The 10586-nt window shown below is 32.5% G+C and overlaps 1 protein-coding gene across 1 annotated transcript; it reads left to right on the forward strand.

Annotated features, from left to right (window-relative positions):
- Positions 1 to 376: 376 nt before the first annotated feature.
- Positions 377 to 1532, forward strand: LOC141659882 (uncharacterized). The gene is made up of 3 exons (XM_074466810.1): positions 377 to 470; positions 604 to 1286; positions 1380 to 1532. The coding sequence occupies exons 1-3, from the start codon at positions 377 to 379 to the stop codon at positions 1530 to 1532; spliced, it is 930 nt and encodes a 309-aa protein (XP_074322911.1).
- The last annotated feature ends 9054 nt before the right edge of the window (positions 1533 to 10586 follow it).

Genomic DNA, 10586 nt, shown 5'->3' on the forward strand with positions numbered 1-10586 from the left:
GAATTTCCTACGCATTTTACGTGGCTACCCCGAGACTGTAAATGGAGACCTCGGCAAAGAGGTGATGTAATTGGCAGATTAACAGAAGTACATGCTACTGGAGATGATTTGTTGTATCTTCGCATGTTACTAATGCAGAGAAAAGGCGCTACTTCATTCAAAGAGCTAAGGACCGTCAAAGGTCATATTTTTGAAAGTTTCAAGGAAGCATGTGCTGCTATGGGTCTTCTTCATAATGATTGTCAATAGCATGAAGCAATGATTGAGAATTCTCACTCATCACTTGCCAAACAGCTCCGTGAATTATTTGTCAACATTTTGGCATATTGCTCTATCTCAGATTCGCTCTCTTTATAGAAATGCTTAATGGAAATGTATGTCTGACGATATCCTCTTGGTAAAGGGTAAAAAATGTCAGAATGGAAATTTACAACTCCCAGATGGTGACATTCAAAATTTCGCTCTTGCAGGTAGAACTATATTTAAAATTGACTGTCATTCTGAATAATGACATCATCACTAACACAATATAGTCACTTTTTCTTTGTCTTATCAAGAGAATTAAAGCATATTATTCATGTTATTAATATATTTAATTCATAGATTTGCCAAAAAATACTTCAAACAATGTTATATATGTTCTTGCAACAATTATAAAACTTTTGAACGATATTGGAAAGAGCTTAAAAGATTTCCCGAGAATGTCGTATCTTCCAGAAGTCTTCCTTTACAATAATGGAAATGGCTTAATTATTGATGAAACAGGGTATGATATAGAGAAAATGAGAAAGCAGCATGATGCAAATTATATCAAGTTGAATAAAGAACAGAAGGAAGTTTATGAGTCTGTCGTCGAAAGTGTAAATTCCAACAAAGATGAACAGTTTTTTGTCTATGAAAGTGGCGGATGTGGGAAAATATTTGTATGGAAGACACTTCTCTGTCGCCTTCGTTCTGAGCATAAAATTATTCTACCAGTAGCCTCATCAGGCATTGCGGCTATTTTTCTAGATGGTGGTAGGACGGCTCATTCACGTTTTCATATACCTATCATCCTAGATCAATGCTCGGTAGTTGAAATAAAGCACAGTTCTAATCTTGTTGAATTATTACAAAATACAAGTCTAATCATTTGGGACGAAGCATCTATGCAGCATCGACATGGTATTGAGAGTGTTGATAAATGTTTAAGAGATATTATGGGCCCTATTGATCCCAGTAGATTATCAAGGCTATTTGGTGAAATAACTGTTGTATTTGGTGGAGATTATCGCCAAACATTATCGGTTATCCCAAAAGCTTCTCGAGGAGAGACAATTGGATCAACACTTAATCGATTAAAGTTGTGGGATTTCTGTAAAGTCTTCATCTTATGCTAGAACATGAGGCCTCATTCTGGAAATTCAGCCGAACATAACAAGATAATTGCTTATTTTGCTAAATGGCAGCTTGCCTTTGGTGATAGGAAGGTCCATAGCATTACTGAGAATCCTGGAGATGATGGTTTGTTAGATTTTGAAATTCCAAAATAGTTTATTATTTATGGAATAAATAATCCAGTTCAGTCTTAATTTGATATAACCTTTCCAGATTTTTTTATAGAACATGTCTTCTTACGATTATCTTAGATATACTCGCACAAACAGTCTGGCGGATGATACAAATGCCTTGTGATTGAGAAGATTCCAGGTAAAACTCATACATATGTCAGTTAGGATTCCATAGATGATAGTGGAGGAGAGGATAATGATTTTGATACTGCCTTTACAGTAGAATACCTAATTAAATAAACAAGTCAAAGTTTTCCAAGCATGAGTTGAAGATTAAAGTTGGCTCGACCGTAATGTTAATACGGAATTTGAATCATATCATGGGTTTATGTAATGGTACACGAATGATAGTCACCGCATAAAAAAAATCATAGAATTTGAGATTCTTTGTGGTTCCAATGTTGGATGAAAACACCTTATACCGAGGATTGACATGGTTCCAACTGACACCAAATGGCCATTTAAATTCAAAAGAAATCTGTTTCCCTTGCAACTCTGTTTTTCCATGACCATTAACAAAAACCAAGGACAACCCCTCGATACTATTGGATTGTATTTACTGAGATCAGTGTTCTTGCACTTTCATCTTTATGTAGTAGTTTCAAGAGTAACTTTTTCGGAAGGACTTCATATTCTGATATTAGATGATAATGGATGTTATTCAAACGTTACATCTAATGTTGTATCCAAGAAAGTATTCTATAATTTACTAAAACTTGACGAGATTTGATTTTATTTGATAAAACATGTATTCTTTCTGTATACAATTTAATTGTCGACGAAATTAAATTTTACGTGACAGATTTAATTCATTTCGATATAAGGAAACAATTTTAAGGTAACGTTGATATGTATAAAGTAAGTTAGACAGATGCAATCCCTTCCATTATAATGTTGCCATTTTCAAGTCATCCATTTATAGAATCATGTCAATTGGATATGTATTATACAGTTGTTTTCTATTTCAACTAGAAGATTGATATATATCTTTTATTTTATTTTTAACGCCTTTTCATTGATCCTCATTTTCAACTGTATCATATGTGTATTCATGTAACATGATTCTAGGAATTTAATTGCGTGAAACATGCTAAATCTAATGAATAATTAATTTATATATATTCCAAATATTTTTAATGGTAAAAAAATCAAACATTACACGTATTCCCGTTTATAATCTTTGTGTTCATACACGTTGATATTCGCTCAATTACTCATAATCAAAAAATCTATACTATAAATGTTTTGAACACTTAATTTCTCAATACTTTACTATCAACAACAATGTCGGAAGGTGAGTATGACATGTATGTCTAAACTTAATTTTCCAATGATAATTCTACAACATCAGGATGTACCAATTACATGTCACAATCGATAACATTAACACATTTCACCTACTAACAATCTCTAGTTTGTTTGCTGTAATATGAGATAATTTCAGCTGTCTAGCATTCCTTAATCATACAAGAAGTAACTGGCAGGTTAAAGTACACGTGACCAGAGTTTCGCATAGCATTGACAATATGAAAAATAGGACATAAGGATTAAATTTGATTCTTCTTGATAAAAAAGTAAGATTTAAATTTATGAAAAACATATCCATTGATGTTCAATTTTTTTTTACCAATTTTTGTCTAAGTCGTGACTATCTTAATACACAGAATGTACGGTTGCATTCTTTTATCCCTTTGGAGTTACCGAATGTATTTTCCGGCCCTTTCATTGAAGGGAATATATATGAAATATCTAACTTTTGTGGCGTTCAAGCTTTGAAAACACTAAGTGAAAATTCCTCACTGATGAAAATATACTTTTCACAGTTAACTATAGTAAAACATGTCATTGGTGATGATTGGAGTGTTCCTTTACAAAAGTATCATTTTGTGAGCTTACAAAACTTTACTATTATTGTTGACAAAAATTCTTTTCATGATGATTATGATGACTCTTCTCTTGATGCATCAGGTATGTCACCAATGATATTCCCAAAATATCATTTGTTTAAAGTAAATTGATTTTGTACAGGCAATGAAATATATATATAATCATTCAAATTTGTGACATGTTTTTGTATTTTAGATCTAATTGGAGTTGTCTACTAAGAGATCCACTCGAGCACAGTACAAACAGTTTATGGTGAAACTAATGCCTAAATTTCTATGTTAATGATGTCATATCCACAGTTGAAGTAAAAATACGGGGGGATTTGGCTAAATAGGCAAATGATTTTTTTTACCATGATATTCAACAACTGATAGTTGTTATACTATCACTGTTTAAACCAATGTTACCTTATTATCATCTTTGAATGAATGAATTAATGTATGGATTTATGGAGGAATGAGCCATAGATGAAACAAATGTAATCTATGATACAATTTTTAAGAATATCCAAAATTAACGCGAAAAGTGTGTTTTAGGTTATCTCATAAATGATGAGTTTTATAAGTAATTTTAAATCTTACCACTCCGTGTGAGCTATTATCTACATTCGATGGCTTCATAATTGATATGAATTGAATATGTGCACCTTCTGCAATCTCAACTTCCATATCCCTAATACCATTTCCTTGGTTGATCTGAATCAGTTCTCCTAATTCATCATGGAGTTTAGAATATCATAATATAACCTGGTTACATTTGATAAACATTTTTATATAAAATATAACAAAAAAGACATGGTATTAGGCATTTCTTGCCATTATCCAGCAATCTCTCAATGCTTTATAGCTGGTAAGCCTCTCCAATGGGAAAATTGGTTTTTCTTGGGCTGAATTTTGGTATAATACGTCCCCTACACATCTATCAAAATGTTTCCCTCTCAAACTTTGTATGGAAGGGAGCCCCTACATCTCCAGCGTATTGGAAAGGGACATACACCAGTTGATAGCTTGGAAGAGTCTCTAATGCTCCGTGATGCAATTCTCGATGACCTGAAGTATAATCTACTTCGAGCTCAACAAATTATGAAGAAGGCAACAAATGTACATCACAGGGAAGAAGTGTTAAACGTAGGAGAAAATGCCTACCTCAAGCTCCAACCGTATCGCCAAAAATCTCTGGACAATCGGCCATTTGAAAAGCTTGATGCATGTTTTTATGGACCATTTACTGTTCTGGACATAATTGATGAGGTCTCTTAGTTGGAACTGCCATGAAATAGTAATATACACCTGCTATTTCACATATCTCAGCTAAAGAAGTCGATTAGGGAGGGTCCCAGCTCACAGTTAATACCTGCAAAATAGAATCAGGACCTTGAGATGCTAGTAGAACCTAAAGAGTTGTTAGATGTTTAAACTTTGATCGGGGGACAAACAGTTCAAACAGAGGTGCTACTTAAATGGAGGAATTTACCGAATTTTGAAGAAACATGGGAGGATTAGGAGGTGATTCAAGAGCAATTTCCAAAATTTCAGCTTGACGACAAGCTAAAGCTTTGGGCGCGGGGTAATGTCATGCCTCCAAATACCGAAGCGAAAAGTCCTATGTTAATAATGTATAAACGACGTTGTTCACCCAGGGACAAAAAAGGAAGTTCATTAATGGTAAAAGAATAGAGTGAGGTGGCAGTATTGAGGGTTAAGAAGGTGAAATGGGAAGAATATAGTTATCAAGAATATTGTTTCTAACCCTATTTAGTTGTCAGGGAATTGAGGCTACTCGAAAGTCCTCATTTATCAATTTCATCTATGAAATCATCTGTGTTTCTTCTTGCTAATACATATATTTACTGTTTTCTCTTGCATATTTAACATAATAAGTGTTGATAGAATGGAATTCGTAACACACGCCCATAGTTACTTGTTATATATATATGCTAGGGTTCAAAAAAGAGTCCTCTTAAAAGGGGAACCGAGAGAACTCTCTTGAAAATAATTATAATTTTTTTTATTTTCATACTCTTTCTATAAAATTAATTACAAATAAAAATTTATTTGAAAATTTTAAAAATCTTGAAAAATATGTTTTGAATCTATTTTTGAATCTCATAATTTTTAAGAATTAGTTTTTCAATCTCATAAATGTGATTCAAATATTGATTTTAAAAATTATCCAATGACTATTATATTTTTAGAAACTAATTATTTCTTTAAAATAAATTTAGAATCTCATTTTAAATCTAAGTTTCCCACGTTCCCTTTTTAAGGGATTTCTCTTTAGAACCTTACTCTACATATATAAATATTCTACACTTAAATATTTAAATATCTAATCGAGTCGAACTCGAGCCGATCGAATTTGTTGCATTTGAGTTTTTCTCAATTTTATTGAAGTCAGTTTGATCAAGTCAAGTTCGAACTTAAAATTTATGGCTTCGTTGAGTTCGAACTATTTAGTGGAACTTGAACTCGAGCTTGATAGTAGTCGACTCGGCTTATTTACGGACTTATTCAAATTTTTCCACTTTGAAATTTAGAGCAATGAACGGAAATCACATTAAGTTAGCATTCACAGGGATCATTTTACATTTTGTTTTAAATAAAAAATCAAATTCCTTTTGTTTATGCATGTTCTGCGACTTCCGAGGAATGTCCAAGAGGAATCGTTCCCAGTTCGTCCAAAGGCCAACACGCAACAACCCAATCTTGTTGCGTGAACAGTAAGAAATTCAACATTCGATGACGAGTATGAGATTGAAATCATGTACCCAGTCTTTTTTACGAAATTAGGATCTATTTTGTCGACTTCCTTTTCCTACATTGTTATTTCCATCGACCAAAAATTATTCACCTTAGAGACTTGTGATTTTGAGTATAACCCATACGTGGAGCAAATAAATCTTGTATAACTATATAATTACGGGGAATCAACAGTAGTTTAATAGGTTGATTATTTTTTCAGAAGGTATTTTTCTTACAAATAAAAAGTGTAGGTTTTTTCTTTATAATTATATAATTACGAGAAATCAACAATATTTTTGTATTCTGATAATATTGTGTTCTCTAAATAGTTCTTTTTCTTACAAATACAGTATAAGTTTTTTCGGTGATTTCACCATCGAAGTGACCTATTATATGTCTATAAAACTAAAAGCAGTATTTTAAGAATAATTTGTTGTCTTTCAAAAAAAACTCGGTTTGCAAGTTGTTCCATTTAACTTTATTCTTATATCAAATTGACTAACTTTTGATAAAATTCAAATTACTTTTTATATTTTATAAAAATAAAAGAAATTTTTCAAATAAATTTTATGTAATTTATAGTTAAATTTTATTTCAAATTTTCAATTATTCAAGTCAATCAAAAATTTACAACCACATTATATCCTTATATATAATAAACGTAAGAGACTTTTTATCCAAAACTTACCGCCAAAATAATCTCAACCATTGATCTAATATTTTCAAATATAGACGGTCAAGATTTTTTATCTTGTTGGAATAAGAATTGACAAAATTCATAATATAATCATAAATAGAAAATGATTACATTATTCTTCTAGTAATCAAACACTTAATACAATACAATCCTAATACAATCCTAGATAGAAAATAATTAGATGTTCAACCAATCATCTTATATATAAAATAATTACATTATTCTACTACCATTCAACTATCAAAATACGATATAATGATACAAACGTAAATATAATATGATTAGATCATCAAAAATTTAATCCAATTCAACATCTGTATATTTCTTGATATCTACAAACTTTTTGCAAAAATATTGCTGCAAACTTTCAAATATAAAAATAATATTATAACAATATCATAATAAACAATATATGTGTGCATTTAAAAATTATAAAAAATTATAATTTCTTAAAAAATAAAAGAAGTAAATTTTATTATCTAAATTTACAGGGACATTTTATTTAACATTCGGTTAGATAACAAACTTTCTCGAATAAAAGAATCTCATTCCCATCTGACATTATATTTCGATACAATTCATCCATGTGAAAGTACTTCTTGATAAAAAAATAAATGTAAAAACTGTGCATTGCACGGGTTATTAACTAGTAAAACTTAAATTTTATTATTGATTTGTAACAAAAAAATTGTTATTTAAAACTATTGTATGAAGTGATATTATTGTCAATGTATATTAAATCATAAAATTTTATAAAAGAAATTTTGATCCTTACTAGAATTTGATTATATGCAACACCGCCAACTCTGAAAATTCTAAATTATACTATCTATAGGTCCCCCCCTTACCTCTCCATCAATATATATGGATCATCGTTGCCTTGATCTATTCTAATTTTCGACAGAGAAAAATACACACACTATAGTGTGTGCGTGAGGGAGAGAAAGTATACGTATCGGTCTCTTTTTGAGAGGGAAGTAGTTTAATATTCTATTTTTCTACAATGGCTAAAGAGAGTACAAGACTACGCGGTGTGGTGGTTCGATTCAACCATCAGAAGGGTTACGGATTCATCAAACCAAAAAACGGTGGCGTGAACTTGTTCGTTAATTATTCCAAAATTAAAACCGAAGGCTTTTGTACTCTCCACAAGGACCTGTCTGTTGAGTTCATAGTCCAAACCGATGAAGTAAGCAACAAATAGAAGGCAGTTAAAGTCACTGGCATTAACGGTTCTCAAATTAAGATCATTCGTAAGAGCACTTATAGCGTTAACAACGGAAGCGATTAAGCAGATAGACAGCTTGTTGGCATAGGTGATTGTTATAACTATGGTCAGCATGTGCATATGGATAGGGTTGTAGGAATATCAGTTGATGTTACTATTGTCAGAAGCATGGGCATATTGCTAAGGATTGTGAGCGTGATTGTTACAATTATGGTGGATCTGACCACTTTGTTAAGGATTGTACGTATGCTAAGTCTAGCGGTGACGGAGCTTCTTATAATTGTTATAAGAGTAAAGTACATAGTGTGTACCTGAACTATCCCATTTCTGCAGATTTTATGGCTGAACTCTTGAAAATGCAGTTTGTGTGGCCAGACTAACAGAAGCAGTGCTGAATATGTGCTACCATTAGTTTGTAGCTAAAGTCTGTTTGTTGAAATATGAAAGTACATAATTGCCCCCATACCTTAACATATACTCTTCTGATTCCCTCTCTTTTTCCTTCATTTTCTTTCTTCTTTTTCCCTCTATTTTCCTCTTCCCTTTTTATTAAGGCAAAAGCTCTAATCAGGCCTACATAAATCTGTTCAATGGCTGGTGAAGAAGATTTACTAGACCTTCTGTGCAATTATGAACGAATGAGTGTCGTTAAAACGCGTTGGTGGGGGAAAATGCAGGTCGGAGGTTCCGAGAATGTGTATTTGAATCATGTGGGTTCTTGAAGTGGATTGATCCACCACTTGAAGATCGAGCCGTAGATCCTATTAAGGAGTTAAAAACCCGTTATGCAAACACAATTCACTCGTACAGGCGAGAGATTGTCAGAATTTTTATGCTTTTTGTTGTGATGATGAATGTCGCACTCACCTCTGTTACGCCTGCCATTGTTCAAGAAAGTGACTCCGATGAGAGTGTTTGATGTATTTTTATTTTGTTTAGGTTGATATTAAGTGACTATGGTTAGGTTGATGTTTAGGCATCTTGTTTTTATTGTCATGGTTGTTTGTTTGGCCCTATAATGATTTTAATTTGCCTTATATGTGAATTTGTGTTTGTGAGTTCGATTAAAGCAAACTGCATACTTTTCTATAACATAAGCAATATAGACAACACAAACATAAACCAAGCAAGTTTGTTGTAATAGAAATATAGAAATCACAAATTAAAACCAAACAAGATTGTCTTAGTTGATTAAAAACTGACTAATTAATATTTTAAAAGACAAGGCATCCCTTTTTTTAGTTGATCAAATGATATGATGGTGCCAAAGAAGTGAGTGGCCATGGCATTTGCACAACCATTGGCATCTGCATGAGTATGCTGGAGCTCGACATGAGTACAGTTCTCAATAAGAAGCATGGTGATCATATCCACCAAGCCAGCCATATCATCATCAAGATCAGGGTTGTTCATGCATCCAACTGTGCACCTAGTCTCGTTGAAAAGCACCACACTTGTGTACTCACGCTCCCATGCCATCTTTAGGACATAGAATACGGCCCAAAGCTCAGCAGTCTCGGGGTCATCCAAGCCAATCATCCCCCAAACACCTCGAACCCACCTTCCGTTCTTTTTTAGAACACCTCCAACACTAGCCTTGAACTCAGTCCTGTCAAACACACCTTTCACACACAATCTGTAAGCCATTTTCTATTAACAACTAATATTACTATTTTGTGTTTGCAAGATGAAAAAATATTAGAATATTAACCTATTTAAATAGGCATAAGAAGTGGTTGGGTGAATGTAATGTAGTCAAGAGGTAGTAAACATTTTAGAGTTACAATATTCAAAGTATTGACCATCGAATCGAATGGTCAATGCATGTAGGTGCACTCTTTGATCAATGCAAAGAACCAATGAATGAAATACTGAAATTAAGAAAAAGCACACACCTTGCAAAATGTTATCACATTCATAAATACTAGTGCAACATAGTTTAGTTCATTACAAATTTGTAACTGATTTAATATAATGCAGAGGTTATAATTAAATAACTACTAGCTATAGTAACCTCTTAAGACAAATTAATTGCAGCTAGTTCAGTACCAAAAACTATTAACCAGCACAATTAGTAAATTAACATCCAATTAATTCATATTCTCCATGGTGGCTTTGTTGTTAGTGATGCTTTTTTTGCACTGGCCTCAGCTTCCAACTACTTCAAAGTAGTTACAAGATTACCAGTTTTCAACCCTCCAATGGGATTAAAAGCATAACTCCTTGCCATATTGTCTGTTCTTGTTTAGATTCTTTTCATCACACTCTTATGTAACCCCTGCAACAATCCAATTATAGGTAGATCTTTGTACTCTCTAATACTATGGTTGAAGACTTCACAATGATTATTCACAAACATGTCTGAAATTCATGTTATTTAAAATGCAGATATTGACCACTAGGTTGTTGTTTTTTCCATCGACCAATTATAACATCTCTTGGACAACTAGAAAGTGCAGATAAATAAGTTAGTGCACCTACAA

The sequence above is a fragment of the Apium graveolens genome, chromosome 5 (genome assembly GCF_009905375.1).
Source record: "Apium graveolens cultivar Ventura chromosome 5, ASM990537v1, whole genome shotgun sequence".
Classification (NCBI taxonomy): domain Eukaryota; kingdom Viridiplantae; phylum Streptophyta; class Magnoliopsida; order Apiales; family Apiaceae; genus Apium; species Apium graveolens.

Excerpts from the sequence above, each read along its gene's own strand:
- LOC141659882 (XM_074466810.1), top strand. The coding sequence starts at position 377 with ATGTCTGACGATATCCTCTTGGTAAAGGGTAAAAAATGTCAGAATGGA. Across the intron at positions 471-603 it reads TCAAAATTTCGCTCTTGCAG|ATTTGCCAAAAAATACTTCA; the intron begins GTAGAACTATAT and ends TTTAATTCATAG. Across the intron at positions 1,287-1,379 it reads ATTATCGCCAAACATTATCG|AACATGAGGCCTCATTCTGG; the intron begins GTTATCCCAAAA and ends ATCTTATGCTAG.